Here is a 24,297-nt window from a genome sequence, read left to right on the forward strand (position 1 = left end):
TCTCCTCACACTATTAATTCCATCGCAGACCCTCCAGGCTTTCCTCACACTATTAATTCCATTGCAGACCCTGCAAGCTTTCCTCACTATTAATTCCATCGCAGACCCTCCAGGCTTTCCTCACACTATTAATTCCATTGCAGACCCTGCAAGCTTTCCTCACTATTAATTCCATCGCAGACCCTCCAAGCTTTCCTCACACTATTATTTCCATTGCAGACCCTCCAAGCTCTCCTCACACTATTAATTCCATCGCAGACCCTCCAAGCTTTCCTCACTATTAATTCCATCACAGAACCTCCAAGCTTTCCTCACACTATTAATTCCATTGCAGACCCTCCAAGCTCTCCTCACACTATTAATGCCATCGCAGACCCTCCAAGCTTTCCTCACACTATTAATTCCATTGCAGACCCTCCAAGCTCTCCTCACACTATTAATTCCATCGCAGACCCTCCAAGCTTTCCACACCCTATTAATTCCATCGCAGACCCTCCAAGCTTTCCTCACACTATTAATTCCATTGCAGACCCTGCAAGCTTTCCTCACTATTAATTCCATCGCAGACCCTCCAAGCTCTCCTCACACTATTAATTCCATCACAGACCCTCCAAGCTTCCCTCACACTATTAATTCCATCGCAGTCCCTCCAAGCTTTCCTCACACTATTAATTCCATCGCAGACCCTCCAAGGTTTCCTCACACTATTAATTCCATTGCAGACCCTGCAAGCTTTCCTCACTATTAATTCCATCGCAGACCCGCCAAGCTCTCCTCACACTATTAATTCCATAGCAGACCCTCCAAGCTTTCCTTACACTATTAATTCCATTGCAGACCCTGCAAGCTTTCCTCACTATTAATTCCATCGCAGACCCTCCAAGCTCTCCTCACACTATTAATTCCATCGCAGACCCTCCAAGCTTTCCTCACACTATTAATTCCATCGCAGACCCTCCAAGCTCTCCTCACACTATTAATTCCATTCCATACCCTCCAAGCTCTCCTCACACTATTAATTCCATCGCAGACCCTCCAAGCTTTCCTCACACTATTAATTCCATCGCAGACCCTCCAAGCTCTCCTCACACTATTCATTCCATCGCAGACCCGCCAAGCTCTCCTCACACTATTAATTCCATTGCAAACCCTGCAATCTTTCCTCACACTATTAATTCCATCGCAGACCCTCCAAGCTCTCCTCACACTATTAATTCCATCGCAGACCCGCCAAGCTCTCCTCACACTATTAATTCCATTGCAAACCCTGCAAGCTTTCCTTACACTATTAATTCCATCGCAGACCCTACAAGCTCTCCGCACACTATTAATTCCATTGCAAACCCTGCAATCTTTCCTCACACTATTAATTCCATCGCAGACCCTCCAAGCTCTCCTCACACTATTAATTCCATCGCAGACCCGCCAAGCTCTCCTCACACTATTAATTCCATTGCAAACCCTGCAAGCTTTCCTTACACTATTAATTCCATTGCAGACCCGCCAAGCTCTCCTCACACTATTAATTCCATTGCAGACCCTCCAAGCTTTCCTTACACTATTAATTCCATCGCAGACCCTACAAGCTCTCCGCACACTATTAATTCCATCACAGACCCTCCAAGCTTTCTTCACACTATTAATTCCATCGCAGAACCTCAAAGCATTCGTCCGACTGTTATTTTCATCACAGACCCTCACATTACAGATCCTGCAACCATCCTGAGTGTTACTTCAATCTCATGCACTTCAAGCCTTCCTGTGACTGCAACCTTCATCACAGACCCTGCAAGCACCACTCAGGCTGTTACTTCCATCACAGACCTATCAAGCTTTACTCCAATTTTCAGCTCCATTATACATCTTCCAAGCATTTCTACCACTGTTACTTTCATTACAGACCCAGCAAGCATCCGTATGAGCGTTACTCCCGTCACAGACACTTCAAGCATTTTTCTGACTGTACCTTCATCCAGTGACGGCTCCTCCGCCAAGGCATAGGAGCATCGCCCCACTGCCAGGAAGCAGCAAACGAAAGGAAAAAATAAAATGATAATAACGGAATGTTATTATCATTTTATTTCGTCCTCCTGCTGCAGTAGCGTGCGTGAGGGAATGGGGTGGGGCTGCACAGCAGGGAAGGCGTGGAAGAACACTACTAAAAGTGCAATGATTGTTTAGCCTGCCCTCTCGGGACGCCCGCAACGGTCATGCACACTTTCCCTGTTCTCCATGCAGGCTGCATTACAGCCTGCATGGAGAACAGGCCCACCCCTCCAGTCCCTGGCTGAGCGCTGTGTCACGTCGCTCTGACCAATCACAAAGCTATATTACAGCGTTGTGATTGGCAGCGGGGAGTGTGGGCACTCTGGTGCTTCCTGTTTCTCTAAAGAAGCCAGTAAGAGGACAGGACAGGACACATGAAAGGCAGCGGCGCCAGCTGGCAGAGGTAAGTGATTTTTTTTTTTACCCGATTTGCCACCCCCGCCCCTTTGCCCCCACCCACCCCACTGCTGCTTCTAGGCAGCAGCCAAGACTGCCTCTAGCACAGACCCGCCATTTAACTCACGACCTTTACTTCCATTACAGGCCATTGACTCATGTTCTCTATGTGAGAAGATCCTGCCTCCTGCTCATTAGATAGTTTCATTGAAGTAACAGTTTGTCACGTTTTTATACTCCATAGATTTGTTTTGAGAAAAAAGTGTAGGAGAACCATTTGAAATTGCACGCATTGTAGCATTACATGCACCAATTGGCTATTTAAAAGAGAGAACACCAGTTGTCTGAAATTACAATTGTTGCCTTATTACGTACTGTGCTTTTTGCTATTTTTGCATTAAACTCATGTTAGAGTTTTACATCTCCTGACGTATGATGTTTTATTTTAACACCAGTTAATTATGTTGCAAGCCCACCGAGCACCCCAAATCTATGCTTGAATCTCCTGTAGACAAAGGATTATCTAAAATCATCTATCCCACCCCAACACCTTTACCTTCTGTAGGAAGAGAATGATACGGGTGAGCATCTGGGCGCGTTGCTCCTCCAGAGTGAATAGCGTGCGTGGCGTACGGATGAAAATCTTGGTCTTGCCATATGCCACATCGTGTTGGAATCCACAGCTTTCGATGAGGCGTTGTACGGCCGCCTTGTCGGAGCCCAGGTCATGGTTTGGCCAGGTGAACTCTGAGATCATCTTATACCTGTGGAGAAAAGTGCAAAAGTTGACAGCAGATACAGGAGGTGGGCATCTGTCAACAGCCTGGGAAATTCCTGACAATGCTCCTTGTCATAAATAGCACTGTTCATAACACTGGTATTAGCTCAATGACTGATGGGCTGTGTTTTTGAGCACCATACCTATTTCCATGGAGCTGTATAGCTCTGGCAAAAATCCTATTTCTATGGCTACAGGAGCTACCTATGTTTCTGTTGTTTATTATGGCTACTTGTGCTGGTCCTAATCTAGATGAAGGGCTATGGCTGTCCTTCTACAGCTATTCCATGCCCAAGGTTGCTAATCCTATTTCTACACAAAGGGCTTTTGTGCTAGTGGTGGTAGTCATTTTCTATGGTTCCTGGCTTTAGGTGCTGGTGCTAATCCAATCTCTGTGGCGGAGTGTGGATCCTGTGAGCACTAGTCCCATTTCTATTTTTCAGATTTGCTGGCAGTATTTTTCTACAGTTGTGATCAGGGTTAGTCCTATTTTTATGATTGAGGTTTATGAAGCCATTCAGGTCTATTTCTATGTCAGGCTTAGTTATAGATGCTTAGTCCCTGTGTGCCACTTAATATGGCATCACCCTATTCCATCTACACATGTAATCAATGAAGAGGGACTCTCACCGATAAGCTAGACTTACTGGCTTTGCCAATACTTGAAGCTAGACTTACTGGCATTGCCAATGCTTGTTTTTTAAGGATAGTTGGCTTCAAGGGCAGTGCTCTGTTTGGCTGTCACTATAGAGCAGAGGTCTTCAAACTTTTAGATGCCGAGACCCCCCTGTCAACATTTTCAAGCGTAAGGACCCCCTCCTGACAAAAATTTCTAAACCTCTAGGTTATGAGGAAGGCGAGGACCAAATTATGCGACAGGCTTGACTAAATTGTGTGAGTAGAAAATGTAAATAATGTTCTGTGATGCTGCGTATTTTGGGGTAGCATTGCTTTATTATTTAGAATTTTTTTAAACACAGTAATACTGAGGAAAGATTTAACCCCATCAGTACCAGTTTATAACCAAAATACAGCAATTAACATCAGAAAGATGTCTAGTCAACCTCTGTGAAGGGCCTCCCAATCCGCAGGAATACGCGCTGCCACATTAGAAGCTCACCTGGCCATGGCCGGGAGCAGCAAGGGTGCATTCAAACCGTGGCGGTCTTGTGCAGAGTTAAGCAGTTTACCCATGCCCCTTTCCTCTCACCCCCTTCCTTCCATCCCTCTCTTCTCTCTTCTCTCCTCTCCCAATCCCGGATCCCTCTCTCACATTGCAGGCAGATGGTTATTAGCCCCAGGACACCTTTTGGTAACAGTAGCGCACTAAAAATGTAAATAATAGGCAGAAGCAGGGGATCCACTAGACCCGAACTTCGGGGGGGGGGGTGGGTTAACACTACCAGCCAGGGCTTGTCCAAGCACTGGTCGCACACGGTGCAACAGTCTCTCCACCTTCTCCATGAATTCCCTAACTGCCACTCACCAACAATACACCTCATCTCTCTATAGCACCTGTCTGACAAACATTTCATTTTTTTATAACGCTACTCATAGTTTACTAACACTCAGTTCTGTGATGTGCATGGTACATCTTCTTTGTACCAGGCACTATAACCTTCTGCACTGTGTGGGTGACAAGAGTGCCCATGTGACTGCACGGTGAGCAATGCAACAGTGTGAGAGTAGGATAAAAAGAGTGACTGCAGGGTGAGTGAGGTGACCATATGAATTTGGGTTCGGCTGTAAGTGCAGAGTGGGACGAATTAGTGCATGGTTCGTGATGGTCTTGTTTGAGTGAGCTACAGATTGAGCAGTAAGGGGGGGGACAGGTGAGTGAAGTGTCACATGAGTGCAGGGTGAGTAGTGTGCTCGTGTGACTGCAGGGTGAGGTACAGAGTGAACAATGCAAGCGAAATTTTAGTGCAGAGTGATCACTGTGAGAGCAGGGTGAGTGGGTGAATGTTGTGAGTGCATTGTGATCAGTGTGAGTGCATGGTGATCAGTGTGAGTGCAGGGTGAGCGAGTGAATAGTGTGAGTGCATGGTGATCAGTGTGAGTGCATGGTGATCAGTGTGAGTGCATGGTGATCGCTATGAGAGCATGGTGATCGCTATGAGAGCATGGTGATCAGTGTGAGTGCATGGTGATCAGTGTGAGTGCAGGGTGAGCGGGTGAATAGTGTGAGTGCATGTTGGTCAGTGTGAGTGCATGGTGATCAGTGTGAGTGCATCGTGATCAGTGTGAGTGCATCGTGATCGCTATGAGTGCATGGTGATCGCTATGAGTGCATGGTGATCAGTGTGAGTGCATGGTGATCAGTGTGAGTGCATGGTGATCAGTGTGAGTGCATGGTGATCAGTGTGAGTGCATGGTGATCAGTGTGAGTGCATGGTGATCAGTGTGAGTGCATGGTGATCAGTGTGAGTGCATGGTGATCAGTGTGAGTGCATGGTGATCAGTGTGAGTGCATGGTGATCAGTGTGAGTGCATGTTGATCAGTGTGAGTGCATTGTGATCGCTATGAGTGCATGGTGATTGCTATGAGTGAATGGTGATTGCTATGAGTGAATGGTGATCAGTGTGAGTGCATGGTGATCAGTGTGAGTGCATGTTGATCAGTGAGTGCATTGTGATCGCTATGAGTGCATTGTGATCGCTATGAGTGCATTGTGATCGCTATGAGTGCATGGTGATCGCTATGAGTGCACGGTGATCAGTGTGAGTGCATGGTTATCAGTGTGAGTGCATTGTGATCGCTATGAGTGCATGGTGATCAGTGTGAGTGCATTGTGATCACTGAGAGTGCAGGGTGAACGTGAAAGTGAAGGCGAGAATGAGAACTGAGTAGTCTGAAAGCAGGGTGCATTCCCAGAAACTTGAAGCGTAGGGTTTCAGATATATGTTAAACTATTGCTATAATGGCATTAATCAGGTTTCGAGGGTGGAGGAAATAAATAATGTGCTAATCCTGCAACAAACTTCCAGTCTAATGATTAGGGTTACCAGCTCATTATTTTGATGGCCCAGAAATAAGCAGTTACCTACAGCTGTATTTTTTGCACTTATCTGTGAATACGTAGTACACCAAATATAAATAGAAAGCACTTTTAATTGTGTTCTAGGGATGCCTCAATGATCCATGACTAATAATTAAAGAGAATAAAGACAGAAAAGTCACATAACTAATTAATACATATTTTTTCAATTTAGTGTCAAGAGCAGGTCTCTGCAGGATCTTTAAACAACACATAGCAGGCATGTTTCTTTTGGCAACCCAACTTTATATTTCTTTTCATTAAATGCATTCTCACACTACAGCAGTAAGTGTAAAAAAATACAAATGTAAGGAATAGGCAGAGTGGGGGCCCAGGGGGTACTGGAACCCTACAAAAACTAAGCTTTGGTAATCAGTTAACAAAGGCATGTAAATATGCTAATGGTCTTTAAAGACCTGTGAAAAACTCGGGCGGAGATAAGACTCCAGACACTGCCCAGCCAAGGCCCCAGGAGTGCGAGCTGCACTGCAGCAGCCCAGGCTGAGACACAGGATGGGGGAGGAGGGGGGCTGAAGCCCTGGAGGCCAGGGCAGAAGTGACACTGTGAAGGCGCGACCCTCTTTGCATCGCTCCATGGCCCCCCTGGGGGTCGCGCCCCACAGTTTGAAGACCCCTGCTATAGAGGGAGAGGTGTGGCGCCGCGGCCAGGGCGACTGACGCTGGAATCAGGGGATCAGGGTTCGATCCCCGGCTCCGGCAGCAGGTTAGCCCAACACCATGTGACTCTGGGCAATAGCTCGCTTAATCTTTCCGACGGCCCCCAGCGCCTAGAGACCCTTACGGGTGATTGTGCGCTTTACAAATGTGGATTATTATTATGAACTTAACAAACAAGTGATTGACCTTATATTCTGGAGTTTGGATGTGCAGCGATCCCAAGGCAATTTCCATAGACCTTTGAGCACGCAAGTTAAGGTATCATTTGGGTGGCGACGGAAATCACAGCCAGGGGCAGCTCCTACGTGATGGCGAAGAAGTGTCGCCCCACTAGGTGGCAGCAGATTTAAACACATGAAAAATAAAATGATAGTAAACCAGTATTATTTTTCTTCTTACCTGCAGGCTGCCAGCGAGCTGTGTCATAGGGCAGGGAAGGGGCCATGCAATCTATGACAACAGTGGGGAGGAAGGGTGATGGGCACTAATAAGTGCGCATTAAGGTGTTGTACAGCCGGGTGGGGAAAAGCCACAGGCTACCAGGCACTGTCTGAGCCGAAAACTAGGCCGCTCAGACCAATCCCAGGCCTTCTCTCATGCTGGGAATACCATTCCCAGCATCAGAGCAGCTTCAGGATTGCCGTCCGGGAGCCTGCACAGTGAGCACAAGCCCTGGGAGTCGAGGACAAGGAGAGGAGCAATGCTGCGACCGCAGCGCCAGGTAAGTAAAGTTTTATATTTTTTATTTCTTTTTTTTAATCTGTGTTTATTTTTGTATTCACAGTTGTCTCCCCAAACCCCCCTCCACCGCCGCAGCCGCCACTGAACACACCACCCCCTCACGAACACAACAGGAACTTGTATGGCAAAAAGGTTTAATATGTTAACTCAGTGGTTCTTAATCTCTCGTCTGGGGACTCCTGGGAGCCTGTGAGGCCTACTTAGCAGGGTCTGTGACTGTTTTACAAAACGAAATAATTTTAACATTTGTCAATAAACATTAATGAAGTATATACAAATAAAGAAGCTAAACAAAAAACCTGTTCTCTATTTGATTGTGAATTATACAACATATTTCAATATTTGAGCATTTGTTTGGTGTCCATCTGCTTTTGCATTTTTGTGATTTGTGTTGCAGTACGAATCATAGAAATTGCTTAGGTCGGGGGTCCCCGGCTTCCAATAATGACTCAGTAGGGGTCCCCGGATTCCTGTAATGACTCAGTAGGGGTCCCCGGATTCCTGTAATGAGTCAGTAGAGGTTCACAGAAGTCAAAAAGTTAACAATTGCTGAGTTAATGCAAGCAGTCTTGGCACATTAAAGCGAGACGCAAGGGAGGGAGCCAGCAAACATTGACAGAGATGGAAATAGCGGAAAAGTTGCCCCTTGTGCAGTTCAAGGCAAGCACTCACGTCGAGCTGAAAGGATACACCCAAATAACGAATAAAATTAGGCGAGAGATACATACTCCACCAGCCTCAGCCCAGACGTGATTGAAAAAGTCTCACGGTAAAATAGATGAAGAAACAGTTCGAAAAAAGACAACAGTAGTAAAGGGGAAACCCAAATCCCACTCTATGTGTGTTGTTGGCAAAAGGCTTTTTGAGTACGGTAGTGTCAAAACCCAGACTTAAAAGCAACCCCTTTAACTGCAAGCATGGTGGTCTCGTTAGTCGCTACCCTCACCATGTGCAGTGCACCCTGCTTTACTATGTCAGTACACACATTCAATACTACAACAAAACCTGGGCATCTCAACAGGCTGGGCTGTGTGCAAGCCCGGGTCCTGGGGACTCCTGAGTCATGCGAGGGGATTTTATGGGGATGGCCATGCTGCAACAGGGAATTAGGCCACCTTAGGCCACAGTTTACCTACTCTGGGACCATCTTAGCCCCACCCTCTGACAGTTTCAGACTCTGACCTTCTGGGCCCGATTGGATGACCAACTTCATGGAGGCTTCTGGGCCTGTTAGAACTAAGCGCAGAGGCACCGAGATACCATCGCCAATATTAGACTCCGTACTTAGTGTAAAGAGAAATAAGTCAGGGCTATAGCAAAGATAGGGCCCAGAGACCTAAATACAGAGAGTCTTACTGTAGAAACAGATGTATTGCAAAGCACCCTGCCTTTCAGATCCTCATCTATCCTTCTAGTAGTGTAGTTTTAATCCTTTGTCACATGTCGATACTAAGCGAGCGCTGAAACTCAACAAAACTTAGCAAAGCTTTCACGTAGTAGGAGCCACACCGGCCTGCTTGGCACAATACTCTGTATCCGTGGCTGTACTTAGGTCGAGGTGGGCCAGATCAATGCTAGATCATGTCAGATTTTCAGGGCGACCTCTATCTGAACAGTTTCGATTCAGGGTCATTGTGTGTAGATTTATCTTGAATGGTGGATGGTCTGTGAACATGTCATGGAGCCAGCTCTGCTGCACCTATGGTGAGGACTCCAGTTCTATAAGCTCCTGGAGCCTGGCAGGGCAGAGTGCCTCCATGGAGCATGGATGGGAAAGGCGAGTAGCGCACTGAGGTCGCACTGCGAGCTGGAACACACGCAGACGGTTCAGGCGGGCAGTGGTTTGAGGCCTGCAGTGGAGTCTTGGAATCTTCCTGTGTTTAACACCCCCCATTGCTGGGTAAGCTGTTCACCATGACCATTTGTCAAAATGTGGCCGGATCTACCAAGAGCAGGGAGTGGTACTGAGCAGACAGGAGAATACATGAACACCATGTTTCAAAAGATGTTTCATGTTCCATTTTAGCCAATCAAAACATTCTGCTATCAAGATCGAGAATGCTATTGGCCCACAATATATCAAAAGCAATACAGGAAACATCTGAGGTCGCACGCTCGAGAGGTGCAGCGTGACGTCAGTGTGCAGAAAGAAGAGAAACATAGACTTACGCAACCGCCTAACATCTGTACCAAGGAAAGGACACAACCAAGGACTGTCGCGGCCAGCTATTCAAATAACATGGGCGACTTTGTAAGCAGGCCGAGACCCCCGAGGCGCCCCCGCCTCACCCCTCAGGACGGAGGAGGCTCATCAAGTAACACACAGATCGATTCACCACAGACCGCTGGAGTACCAGGGCCGCGCGCTGAGCAGTCTCCCGCCTCACAGACTCAGTGCAACCTCAGACCCATCCCACGACCAGCTCACCGGGGACGGACTCAGGAGACGGGGGTAGAAGAAACTCCGTGCAGACAGAAGAGTAGCTCGGGCTAGTCACACAACAGCCATTTTAGATCCAATATTCAGCAGGCCCCATTAAAGGAATATGGTTTCTCTGCCTGAGACTACATCACCTCCGCCCTTGGCCTCCTTTCTCCTTGGCGCTCTGAGTGGCCCGTCTGCTCTCTGGGCAGCCTTTACTCCTCCCAGCTGCTGTAACTTACATCAACCCCTCCCCCCCTCCACCCCCCACGCACCACCACCACTATTTTGCCTCTTCACTGCTTGAGTCACCGGGTTTTTTGACATTACCCGAACACTCTGCTCTCCAGTGCCCTGCCAGGGTGGCAATGGCCAAGGTTTCTCCTGGTGGAGATGCTCAAAGCACCCCTTCCTACCAGGGAGCACCCTGGCCTAGCAGGCTGCACAGAGGTCTCCTGGCTGGTGTGTGTACTAGTTTTTGGGGTACAGTACCCAAAAGTGATGACTATGAACAACCCTCATAAAAACCGCAGTAGCTGTTCTGCTGCACCCCATGAAGTACACAGCTTGAATACATGTGATGGTGTTTGTGAGTTGAGTGTGTGTGGTATGTGGGGCACACCCGTGTCTGTTGGTTACATTTAGCCAGTCAGTCTAATCAGACAACGCCCACTATTCACTGGAGACCTTTGGAACAGGATAGAACGCCTATCAGTAATTCTAATTGGACAATCATAATTAATTACTTAGCTAATATTTGAGCTTTATTAGATTTGGGCCAACCCTCTCGCCACCTGCTAAAGAGCTTAGCTCATAATTGGTCGACCAGAGAAAACGCTGGCAAGTCCAAGGAAGGACGCGTTAGCATACATGGTAGCAGCAGTCAAGGAGCGTAAGGACAATTGCCAGCAGGTCCCCCTTTTCTGGGATCTGGAGAACGGTCTGACACCACCTATTTTATTTTGGCTGCCTTATCTCAGAAGGCCTACTGCGCTGTGTTCTACATCTACACTTAATTCCTCTGTCTAGCTGTCCCTACCTTATGCCTTAAGGTGGGTTTATTGTAGAGCTCTTTCCCTCTTGGCTGCAGTCACCAGCGCCATCAGTTTCCCCCTTAGAGTTGTCCCAAAGTAGCATCTTAGGTGTTTTAGGAGTATTATTGAACTGTATGTTTTCATTGAAGGCCACAGAGATCTCTGCTCTGATAAGAGCATCCTGTAGCATATACCCACCTAAAAGTCAAATTTTTTTCCGTATGGGGATGAGAAGCCTGCAATCATCATCCACGCCAGTTAGAGGTCAGGAGCCAGAAGTGATCTTATTTCCACCAACCTAACTGCTCCGATAATATGGCTGGACAGTAGGGACATGTGAACCGTGGAGTAGGTGTTTGCACTGCAGAGTAAAAGGAGTAATCCCTATCGTTATCAATTTGCAGATCCTTTCTAAGCCAACCTTCATGCCTTACATCAGTTTCAGTATTTGTCCAAATGGGGATTGCACAGTCAGCTTTTATTTACAACAACAACGTCTGATGCGTTAAGGATCAGAGATCATCTCTGCTTGCTCAATTTTTTTAATCTTCTCATTTCAACTGAATGGGATCCACTTGTGTTTCCAACATGGGGATTCGACCGTCAACGTTTGTTGTTTTTGTTTCAGTCACTTGCACCTAACCTTGCACTTCTAATATTCTACTGCCTACTTGACTGGAGTCTTGGCACAGAGAACTGACTGCTACAGACAACATTTTGTTGACTGCTCTCATTCTTGTTTTGGGATGGACCTCCACTCCTTCTATAATTCTTTGAGACAGGATTTAAAGTGTTCCTTGGTAAGTGTGCCTTCGTCTCTGCCTGCCATGGCTTTGAGCTGGGGTTCTGTATTCAATGTCTGGATGTAGGAGGACTGGTTGGCTTTCCAGAAGGAATTAATATCTTTACATTTCCTGTTAGATGTGCAGGTTTCATCTGGGTGTTCTAGAGTCTTTGCTTCCTCTTACAATTAGCACTGCAGTTGGCAGGTGTGGCGGCTGAAAGTGTCTTTTTGAGCTTGGTAGCCTAGTCATTTTGCATCAATGGCAGATCTTATTCGATCCCCTCCTCCGTCTCACTATGGTGCACTGGGACCCTCAGTGTCACCTCGCAACTTCTTTGGAGATATTCCCCTAGACAACAAGAGATGTGTCTATGGCGAATTGTCACAATGAATGCCCCCTTACTCTAACAAGATGGGGGAGGGTGGTGTGGGTCGGGGTGGTAAAGCGTACTGCGCTTGTTATTCAAAGGATTATCTTGTACTTGGACGAGCCTACAGAGACATGTTGTGTATCTTTCTAATTTACACTATTCTCCCTTTGACCTCATTCCCCTCACCATGCTCGGCCTCCACTTCTACAATTGTGCCCATGTTGATAAACTTTCCAGTTTTTCTGCATATTTTGTCTCCAGTCCCTTATAGAGCCATGTCCTTCCTGCATCAGCTCGTTGGGTCTTTCTTGCCTTTTGTTTTTTCACCCTCAGCTGCAGCAACTTGATGCCGGATACAGGGAAAACAGGTCCCCTAGACAGAAGAGTTCTCTCCTTAACACCTGCCTCTGAAGGGGATTTTCTCATAGAACTCTTATGCTCCGAACGGACTAAATCCTCCAATCATGCTCAATGGCTAAGGCGGCTGCTATCGTGATTCAAAGGCCGTGTCCCCACACTGCTCCTTCTACTCCTTACTGGCCCAGATGTCGGTCTTCCTCACTTCCTTCTTGGGCCCGGAGAGAACTGATCTGAGTTCCCACCGCAGTATGCACGTACAGACCTAGGGTTGGCTGCTCCCATTGGAGCAGGGTCAAGACTGATTTGCATATGGCTGCATCTAAACTTAGATGACAGTGTGTGAAATAACAATAGCCTGGGATGCGACCCGAGTAATTACCAGTGGCTGAGATTAGTTCAAGCATTCCACTCATCATTCTTTTTAATACTCCAGAAACTTCTAACGACCGCCATTTTGGGTTACTGGCCACAGCCCCATAAAAAAAAAATCACTAGGCTTTTTCTGGCGAAATTGGTGCAGGCAAAATTCTCGGATGTCTGCACAACTTGCAAAATAAGGACACAGAAACCTGTGTTTACTCGACTGAGAATTGTGGGTGCACTTTGCATAGAGGCCACAATGGTAAATCCGCGGAGCCATGAATCAGTGCGCTCCTCTGTAGGTTGTGCTACACTGGTGGAATAGTCACTAATGTGCCATATTCCTTAAAGCCACCAGCAGGCATGAATATCACAGGCCTTGCACATCAGTAGGTCGGCAATTTTTATTAAACGTGCCAAATTTGGAAAGACGGGAAATTGCAGTGGAAGTGTCTGATATGAGATTTGATTGGACGAAGTCAGCTACTACAAAACATTTTTTATAATTGAGGGCTGGAGCTGTGGGGGGTGGGAGGCGGGGGAGATAAATAGCTTGCCCAGAGGATCTCAGAAGAAGAAAGGGAAACTGATATCACCAGCCAGCAGACCACCCCCGCCACCATGCCCCGAAGTCACCCATTACTGATCTGCAGCGAGAAAAAACAAGCAAAACCTGCCAAAGTCAGCAAGCTGCAGAGAGAGGGGGGACTGTCTTCAATCCGAGAGCCCCAGGAAGACTCCCCCTTCGCCCCTAGGACTAATGTGCTCATCAATTACCAAACAGCTCGATTTACTTGTAGCCTCGTGATTAGCAGACGCCCCCACTCAGCACTATCCTCTCCCCGACACATATGGACACACTGTCTCAGCCCTTCAGTGACACCCACTTCTCTTCTCAGGGAGACAGGCAGGCAGAGTCAGCAGCGCAGCACACTGGAGCACAGCCACGGGGGCACAGCAACTATTACCATGTACCATCGCAAACCCGCATCCTTGCCTTAGGATGAGCTGAGGAGTACGGCTCCGGTGCTCCCAGGAGGACTCCAGGCACTGCACCAGCTACCGCCTAGCGTGCTCATGACGAGCTTAGCTCGTCATGAGGCACGGTGGCGCTGTGCTCAGCTCGTCATGACCGCCGCGGCGCTCCCACGCGGGGATAATTCCCCAGCTGTGCTGAGCGTTCTATAGAAACAGGCGTGGTCATGACGTGCTCAGCTCGTCATGAGCACAGCACCACCGTGCACAAGACACAAGCAGAGCGGCGGCGCGCACGCCACCCCCTCAACCCCAGCACCGGAGGGAATTAGCCCCGCGGCAAAGGGGTTAATCTCAGCCTCACCCCATCCCTGCTCTCTGGATGAGCCAGCCTGCACCCTGTCTCTGGTCTGCAGCTGGGCCCCAGCTCTACTGTCCAGTCTCTGGTCTGCAGCTGGGCTCCAGCTCTACTGTGAAGTCTGCTCTGCAGCTGGGCCCCAGCTCTACTGTGCAGTCTCAGTTATACAGCTGAGCCCCATCTCTACTGTGCAGTCTCTGTTCTGCAGCTGGGCCCCAGCTCTACTGTGCAGTCCCAGTTATACAGCTGGGCCCCAGCTCTACTGTGCAGTCTCAGTTATACAGCTGGGCCCCAGCTCTACTGTGTAGTCTCTGTTCTGCAGCTGGGCCCCAGCTCTACTGTGTAGTCTCTGTTCTGAAGCTGGCCCCGGCTCTACTGTGCAGTATCTGTTCTGCAGCTGGGGCCCAGCTCTACTGTGCAGTCTCTGTTCTGCAGTTGGGCCCCCAGCTCTACTGTGCAGTCTCTGTTCTGCAGTTGGGCCCCCAGCTCTACTGTGCAGTCTCCGGGTCTGCAGCCGGGCCCCAGCTCTACTGTGCAGTCTCAGTTCTGCAGCCGGGCCCCAGCTCTACTGTGCAGTCTCAGTTCTCCAGCCGGGCCCCAGCTCTACTGTGCAGTCTCAGTTCTGCAGCCGGGCCCCAGCTCTACTCTGTAGTCTCTGTTCTGCAGCTGGGCCGCAGCTCTACTGTGCAGTCTCAGTTCTGCAGCCGGGCCCCAGCTCTACTGTGCAGTCTCAGTTCTGCAGCCGGGCCCCAGCTCTACTGTGCAGTCTCAGTTCTGCAGCCGGGCCCCAGCTCTACTGTGCAGTCTCAGTTCTGCAGCCGGGCCCCAGCTCTACTCTGTAGTCTCTGTTCTGCAGCTGGGCCCCAGCTCTACTGTGCAGTCTCAGTTCTGCAGCCGGGCCCCAGCTCTACTCTGTAGTCTCTGTTCTGCAGCTGGGCCCCAGCTCTACTGTGCAGTCTCTGTTCTGCAGCTGGGCCCCAGCAGTACGGTGCAGTCTCTGTTCTGCAGCTGGGCCCCAGCAGTACGGTGCAGTCTGTGTTCTGCAGCTGGGCCCCAGATCTACTGTGCAGTCTCTGTTCTGCAGCTGGGCCCCAGCTCTACTGTGCAGTCTCTGTTCTGCAGCTGGGCCCCAGCTCTACTGTCCAGTCTCTGGTCTGCAGCTGGGCCCCAGCTCTACTGTGCAGTCTCAGTTATACAGCTGGTCCCCAGCTCTACTGTGCAGTCTCTGTTCTGCAGCTGGGCTCCAGCTCTACTGTGAAGTCTGCTCTGCAGCTGGGCCCCAGCTCTACTGTGCAGTCTCAGTTATACAGCTGAGCCCCATCTCTACTGTGCAGTCTCTGTTCTGCAGCTGGGCCCCAGCTCTACTGTGCAGTCCCAGTTATACAGCTGGGCCCCAGCTCTACTGTGCAGTCTCAGTTATACAGCTGGGCCCCAGCTCTACTGTGTAGTCTCTGTTCTGAAGCTGGCCCCGGCTCTACTGTGCAGTATCTGTTCTGCAGCTGGGGCCCAGCTCTACTGTGCAGTCTCTGTTCTGCAGTTGGGCCCCCAGCTCTACTGTGCAGTCTCTGTTCTGCAGTTGGGCCCCCAGCTCTACTGTGCAGTCTCCGGGTCTGCAGCCGGGCCCCAGCTCTACTGTGCAGTCTCAGTTCTGCAGCCGGGCCCCAGCTCTACTGTGCAGTCTCAGTTCTCCAGCCGGGCCCCAGCTCTACTGTGCAGTCTCAGTTCTGCAGCCGGGCCCCAGCTCTACTCTGTAGTCTCTGTTCTGCAGCTGGGCCGCAGCTCTACTGTGTAGTCTCAGTTCTGCAGCCGGGCCCCAGCTCTACTGTGCAGTCTCAGTTCTGCAGCCGGGCCCCAGCTCTACTGTGCAGTCTCAGTTCTGCAGCCGGGCCCCAGCTCTACTGTGCAGTCTCAGTTCTGCAGCCGGGCCCCAGCTCTACTCTGTAGTCTCTGTTCTGCAGCTGGGCCCCAGCTCTACTGTGCAGTCTCAGTTCTGCAGCCGGGCCCCAGCTCTACTCTGTAGTCTCTGTTCTGCAGCTGGGCCCCAGCTCTACTGTGCAGTCTCTGTTCTGCAGCTGGGCCCCAGCAGTACGGTGCAGTCTCTGTTCTGCAGCTGGGCCCCAGCAGTACGGTGCAGTCTGTGTTCTGCAGCTGGGCCCCAGATCTACTGTGCAGTCTCTGTTCTGCAGCTGGGCCCCAGCTCTACTGTGCAGTCTCTGTTCTGCAGCTGGGCCCCAGCTCTACTGTCCAGTCTCTGGTCTGCAGCTGGGCCCCAGCTCTACTGTGCAGTCTCAGTTATACAGCTGGTCCCCAGCTCTACTGTGCAGTCTCTGTTCTGCAGCTGGGCCCCAGCTCTACTGTGCAGTCTCCGTTCTGCAGCTGGGCTCCAGCTCTACTGTGCAGTCTCAGTTATACAGCTGAGCCCCATCTCTACTGTGCAGTCTCTGTTCTGCAGCTGGGCCCCAGCTCTACTGTGCAGTCTCTGCTCTGCAGCTGGGCCCCAGCTCTACTGTGCAGTCTCAGTTATACAGCTGAGCCCCATCTCTACTGTGCAGTCTCTGCTCTGCAGCTGGGCCCCAGCTCTACTGTGCAGTCTCAGTTATACAGCTGAGCCCCATCTCTACTGTGCAGTCTCTGGTCTGCAGCTGGGCCCCAGCTCTACTGTGCAGTCTCAGTTATACAGCTGGTCCCCAGCTCTACTGTGCAGTCTCTGTTCTGCAGCTGGGCCCCAGCTCTACTGTGCAGTCTCTGTTCTGCAGCTGTGCCCCAGCTCTACTGTGCAGTCTCAGTTATACAGCTGGGCCCCAGCTCTACTGTGTAGTCTCTGTTCTGCAGCTGGGCCCCAGCTCTACTGTGTAGTCTCTGTTCTGCAGCTGGCCCGGCTCTACTGTGCAGTATCTGTTCTGCAGCTGGGGCCCAGCTCTACTGTGCAGTCTCTGTTCTGCAGTTGGGCACCCAGCTCTACTGTGCAGTCTCTGTTCTGCAGTTGGGCCCCCAGCTCTACTGTGCAGTCTCCGGTCTGCAGCCGGGCCCCAGCTCTACTGTGCAGTCTCTGTTCTGCAGCCGGGCCCCAGCTCTACTCTGTAGTCTCTGTTCTGCAGCTGGACCGCAGCTCTACTGTGCAGTCTCAGTTCTGCAGCCGGGCCCCAGCTCTACTGTGCAGTCTCAGTTCTGCAGCCGGGCCCCAGTTCTACTGTGCAGTCTCAGTTCTGCAGCCGGGCCCCAGCTCTACTGTGCAGTCTCAGTTCTGCAGCCGGGCCCCAGCTCTACTGTGCAGTCTCAGTTCTGCAGCCGGGCCCCAGCTCTACTCTGTAGTCTCTGTTCTGCAGCTGGGCCCCAGCTCTACTGTGCAGTCTCAGTTCCGCAGCCGGGCCCCAGCTCTACTGTGCAGTCTCTGTTCTGGAGTTGGGCTCCGGCTTTACTGTGTAGCGAGGGTACTTCTGTCCCACGGGTAAGCACAACTTGTGGGTTGTGGCTGTTCCCTGTATAGAATTAGGTCCTGCATGGCAAGGAAAGCTTCAATAACTTGTAGTCCTGCCAAGGAGTACCACAGTTCTGCTGATGTTCAACAGCTGAGCAGCTACAAGTACAATTCTGCATTATGGAAATATCAAAGAGAAAAAAGTCACATGACTTTTCCGGAAGCACGCCTGAAAGCAGCAACTCGTGCAGCTTTCCAGAGGTTCTTCGCTAAAGTATTGGGAGTAGATTAAAGTCTTACATCTGCACTCTTGTGCAGGAGTAAGTCTAGAGGTGAGGATTCACACCTATTTTTGTGAATACGGGGCATTATCTTTACCTGTGTTTGTGATTGCCCCTGTTGTACACATTATACCAGAACTCTAGGCAGCATTCTAATAATGCTCTCTGGACATAGGTTGTTCTGTGACTGTCCCTTCCCAAGGCCCTCCCCCCAAAGATAAACAAATGTTTTAATACATTTGAGAATCTATAGTGTATACAGGGTGGGTGCACTTCTCAATAAGTGAACATGTGGGACAGCCAGATGGGTGATGGTATTTTCATTGCTTCAAACATCTGTCCTGTAGAGATGGACTAGATCAGATTGGGGCCAAAACTAGGCCAGGGCTTCCCCAAAACCAGGTGGCCCACCTTTGGGCATCACAACCTACTTGTGACTCATTGCTTGGTTAATATCGGAGAATATTTTGTGCCAAAACGTGTTGCACAAGAGTTCTTCTCCTAGGCCATCTTCCAGCCACTTTACCAGCTTTACCATTTCCATTCCTTCACCCACTAATATCTTTCCCTGACTTTCATCCTTCTGCCTGGTCCCCATCTCCTCCCCTCCACTCTTCAAACCAACCTTTTGACTCTTCAGCCTCTCTCTGCTTTTCGAACTTCCTGGTGTCCCTGTCTTTCCTCCCTCCAAACTGCGCTCCTCTTTTCTTCTCTTCTTCTCTGTCCTTTTCCTGCCTTTTAGGCATTTTCCTTTCCTTCTCTATCTTTCTCTCTTTTTCCTTCCTTCGGTCTCTAACTTTCATTTTCCCCACCTCTTATCTTTTTTACTTCCTCTCAGTCCTCCTACCTTGTATCGCCCACTCGTTTGATCGGCAATTATTTCTTCCTTTCACGCCTTCTTCTCATTTGCACCACTCATCTCTTACCTCTCCATTTTATACCATCGAGCTTACAATCTTCTTTTACTCCTCTCTGCTCTTTTCCATCCATTTTCACCCACTGAAGTCATTATCTTCTTTTTCTCCACTTTGCTCGTCTCCCTTTATTCCCTCCCCTTCTTATTCTCCACTGAGACTTTCTCTTCTTTCCCTTCCTTTAACTTTCTTACCACCATTCCATGTCGTCTCAGATCACCACCATCTCCAAGTCCTTATTTCTCTCCTAAGTTGTTTTCCTTTCTTCTCCAACCTCTTAGCACTTCCAGAGGCTGAGCGGGACCCTGCGTTGCACACAAACACGGATTGTCCCTTCTTGCTTCTTTTCATAAACGCCCTAGGGTATGTAACCAATGTATCAATTATCACCAGTAAGGAGGCCTGTGAGCACCTTCTTTGAAGGGACCTAAACCAGCAGGTGAGACTTTAAAGCAGATAGTGACCAGGCAGAGTGAGTTAGGGACCAGGATGCCACTGGCCACTACCTTATTCAGGTCTAACAATTGAAAATACATCTTTTTATTTGAAGGAATTAAAAAAAAGTTTCAACTACTGCAATCTGTCGGATGTTTTGAATTTTTACACATCCATATAGTAATCACACTGTCAAAGCTAAGACTAAACTTAAATAGTGTGTTATGCGGTTTTATCAATCAGAGGCAGACCAAGTGGGAATTATTTTTCAATTTTAATAATTTAGAAATTAAAATAAAATCTAATTGGAGGAAAAGTGCCAGTCCTGAGTAAATTCCCTTTGTTCTCACTTTCTGTAGTAAGCCCATTACAAAGTTCCCGCTTAATCGGAGACAAGGGGACAAATGCATAGTGATTGCATGATTTCTCCAAGATCAAACAATTTGGGAAAGTAGAATTGAGATTGCAATGCAGGATTGTTTGTGCCAAGGCCGATAATATACCCATTACCACATTTTGGGGCGAAGACCATGAAACTGGAAGCTGTCTTCCCCAGGGTAATGCCCATTGTGTGTTTGGTTTCGGTCCAGGGTTCTAAATACACATTCACTACCAGTGTTTAGATATAGTCTTAGTACTCCCACATTTGGAAAAAACAGAAGCAAAAGAATAAGTGCAAAAAGGACTGCCTAAGAGCACACAATTTGGTCACTTGGGAAAGCCGGGATTGAAAACCATGTGTACTGTCCCATAATTTTCAACTTGCCCACTAAACCGCATGTTCTGGTCCCATCATTATCATATTGTCCACTAAACCACAACTGGAGTTGCCCGCTCGCCCATAATTGGAATAGTGGTGGTGGTTCTCATAGCGATGATCCTTGACTGCTGACACCAGGGAAATGCTGCTGTTTTGGGGGTCTTGCACAGACATTCAGTAGTGTTCATTGTAATAATATTTTGGCAAAGTGGTGAAGCTGAATCTACATGAGAAGTCTTAATTTCATGGCTAAAACGTACCCACCAGTGGCATGAGCCATTTTGGTGTCTGCCCACATCTAGTGCTCTTTGCCCCTCCCCCCTATTCCCAATGAATTGCACGCTTGTTGGAGGTCCTGCGAAGGTGCTCTGTTTTTTTAACAGTAGTCACTATCGCAACTGAGCCTACTTCTCGGTGCTCCCGTGTTTGCAGTTAACGGCATAAAGCAAAAATCGATTGTCCCGCATTTCCTCTGAGCCCCAAGGAGTTGATGGTTACTGGGCACTATCCTTGGTGAACTGCAGATTACCATTGGTGACCAAATGGATAAGTAGGTTCCTTGAGCTCGACTCTCCAAGGGCAGCGAATGGGAGCAGTCAAGGCTTATTGCGGGAGGCGGTACAGATAAGGGGATCTCAGAAACAGTGCGACACAAGCACACCCACTAAACCCACTGTCCAATAAGAGCTTTATCTCGTACAGAGAACACGATTTAGGGGAGCGAGGCAATGCATGAACTCCCAGAAACATGCTTTGCATACCATAATCTCCCCAAAAAGATGTCTTCTGATGGGTCCATGCACTCAAACTGTGCTGTGAATTGGTAATGTAACGCTGGGTGTTCTAGCGTGTTTGTAATGAGAAAGCAAGAAGGCATAATCAGGGTCTAGGTGGGTGCAACAAAGGGTACAGCTCAGGCTTCATCTTGGGTTATTAGTTTTTAGACAGGCATACATTTCAGTGTGGGTATTGCTGGCCCTTCAATCACTTCTGAGCTATAATTAGAGTGGCCGGAATTGCGATTCTCCGTCTTCGGCATTTTCTGCATAATTACAGATTTGCTGCATTTACCACATAATCAATCATCCGCTGCATAATTTGCAGACGTTAATAGTCGAAGGCCCTTCGCAAAGGTTGACTGATCCCCTTTCTGTTGCTTTTTGCTTAATTTGGGTGTTTAATTGGCACTACTTAGGTGAAACCTTTGCCCAGCCTCCATGAAATGACAAAATAATGAAGTAATACTATCACAAAATGCTGTTGCATTACGCTGTATAATTAGCCTAATGGCGCCCAATTTAGACAACCCAGCCACATAATTCCATTGGCCCTGGCTATAAAGAACAATGATGGTGGAAATCACCCATCAGTTAAAACGGACTCAATATTCTACTCGGTTCAACTCCTCATTTTAGCAACACTCACTCTGTGTAGTTTTTTTCATCACAGTGTTGAGGGTGTAGGGCAGCACACAACCATAGCTCCTTGAGGAGAGGCCAAGAAAAACAGCCACTACACGCTATGAAGGCACTATGAGCCTCCCAACCCATACAAGTGGACTATCCCAGGGGGCTCCCAGGGGGCTTCATTGCCAAATTAAGCTAGTGGAAAACACCCCACTCCAGGTTCTTCTGCAAAACGACTACTCTGGACACAGCCTTCTGGCAATATAGCCACTGGACTAAAACCTAGCAGTGCATAAATAAAATACTCCCCACCACTGGAGTACATTCATCAATAACATCTAGAATTTTATATGAGTGTTTTAATCATGCTATAGTGAGACCACTCTTAAAAAAACACACTGTTAGACACGTCAGAGTGATCTGGCAAATTAAAGGCTAATTTCTTTATTCCCATGCATAAAAAATGATTGGAAGAAAACTGCGACAAATCAGTTACAACACTGTGTAGACAACAACCAGGGTTGGCACCCTGTGCAGCACGTTTTAGACCCGACTATATTGGGCAGATGACCGGAGCTTGTGGTCACCTCAGGTGAGGTTGACCGCCGCATGATGGTGGATGAGGGCGACAGGGATCCTGATATTACGAGACTTCGCCACCTTTGACCCTCCATTTTGCTCCATCACATCTCTGGCCAGACCCGAGACTCTACATTTTTGTCTACATTGTTTGTGAGGAAGGTCTCAAGTTACTCTACCGGGATCTTTTCTCTCACAACCAAACCTCTCTTCTGGGATGTCCTCCAATGAACAATAATTTCACCCCCATCTGTTTAATCTTTATTTATGTTGACTAGTATTTTTGCTGCAGAAATATAAAGCTAAAACGTATTTCTATGCTAAAGACACGCTGCTTATATTCAGGCTCTCAAAAATTCTGCCTACCCTACCTCCGACCTCCCGTTTGCCCTAGTTACCACCTAAACATGGGTGACGAACACACTTTTAAAATTGTATTAATTAAAATCTGAAATTGTAACCACTTTTAACGAAGTCAATAGATGCGACTCCATATTAAGGGCTTTGCCACAATGCCCCTACCCTAACCTGTCATCTAGGAATCATTCTTGACTCTCAGTTCTCAACAGCATCTCAAATAGCTGCTGTTACCACCACATCTGATTCCTGACTCTTTCTCCTGAAAGTGCTGTGCATAATCGTTCCCTTCCTTCCTGCTTCTCACTGAGCCACCGTAGCCAATGTCTAATGAAGATTAAACTTCAGAAATTCATTTACCGGAGTCTGCCAAAAAACACAAAACAAAAAACAACTTTAGACAGTTTGCGGAGCTCCCGAACGCCATTGTTAGACTGGCCTTTAATCCTGCGAAATCTGACCACATTTCAGAACACTGTAGGCATCTCTAGAATCGCTCCAATTAGGAAACGCATTCGATTCAAAACTGCATGCATTATGCATAATTTTTGTATGCTTCTGCCCCATATTTTCAAGTAACAATCAAATTTAACTCGTAAGAAATATGAGATTATCTATAAAATGGAGTTAGTTGTGAAAAAATCAAAAGCAAAGAATTGGGGAGGATGTAAGTGTCTATGGAGCATCCTTATTGAATTCACTTTCCCTTGCCATCAGAGCTGAACCCAACTTACTTGAATATAGGAGACTCCTAAAAGCCTGGCTCTTCTCACTGTGACATTCGTCTTTACCTGTTTTCTGTCAAGCTGGTTCAGACTTTTATTACTGTAGCGCTAGAAGACCATTAGTGAGTGACAGTGCGCTTTATAAAGATCCTCGAATAAATAAACAATGGCCCATTGCCCCAATACCCACTTATGCTTCACTTCGCAAATTACACACAATAGAAATAAAGAATTGATATTTTGCAGAATTAAGGTGGGGGAATGAACAATACAGCTTAAGCTTGGTCCAATTATGCAGATACGAAGACTGCAACAAAGTGTGGGGTGTGTCAGTAAGGTTTTTAGCAACACATAAAAAACCCTCATGTAAGGTCACAGACCAATGGCTATGCAATGCTGAGAGCAGACAGGCCGACTCACCTATGCAGGAACTTCTGGTAGGCCTGGCGGTAGGCAAAGCCGGCTCGCCGCACGCGCACATTCTCCAGTAGGCCCAGGTACTCCACCTGGTGCCGGCAGCGTTGCTCATCAAACAGCTGTGGGGACTTCTTGTCATTGGGTTTTATGCAGCGAACATAGTACGGCTCCTGGAGGGGCGAGAACAACAAGGTGAGCTAAATCAGCTTCCCCATACACTGCCTTCACCTGGGAGTGTGTACTCATAAAAGAAACAAAATGGCAGCAATACGTGGGCGAAAAAGTTGGAGCTATCGATGTTGTGAGGAAACCACAATTAGCAGTCATGCCAATTTACCGTCCTGACCCAAAAGCATCCACATTCCAGCTTTAGAAACAAGATTGCACAGATTTTATGGACATCAGGTCTATTATTCAAGTACAAACACAAATAAGCCAGTAGAGATATCTTACAGGTTTCATAGACTCTACAGGTTTAGGCATCAGACAGCAGAGGTATCCCTGCGTTTGTATAAAACTTGCATCAGGGGTATTATCTATTCTTTAGGGTGTAGTTGTGATGACTGCAGCGGCTTCCGGTACTCGAGCTGCCTTTGGCAGAGGCAGATGGGGAGTTATGAAAACCTTGGTAAAGTGATTAGAATAATTTGAAAAAGGGAAAGAG

General features: G+C 48.2%; 1 protein-coding gene across 1 annotated transcript in view; it reads right to left on the bottom strand.

The window, feature by feature from the left end:
- Window positions 1-24,297, bottom strand: part of MYO1D (myosin ID) — a 620,564-nt gene that overhangs the window by 244,261 nt on the left and 352,006 nt on the right. The window contains exons 15-16 of the mRNA XM_078645112.1: window positions 23,637-23,803; window positions 2,999-3,206 (exon numbers count right to left, since the gene is read on the bottom strand). Of these exons, the coding sequence (XP_078501238.1) occupies window positions 2,999-3,206; window positions 23,637-23,803 (375 nt within the window). The remainder of the gene's footprint in view (window positions 1-2,998; window positions 3,207-23,636; window positions 23,804-24,297) is intronic.

Source organism: Lissotriton helveticus, chromosome 5_1, assembly GCF_964261635.1.
Source record: "Lissotriton helveticus chromosome 5_1, aLisHel1.1, whole genome shotgun sequence".
NCBI classification, from domain to species: domain Eukaryota; kingdom Metazoa; phylum Chordata; class Amphibia; order Caudata; family Salamandridae; genus Lissotriton; species Lissotriton helveticus.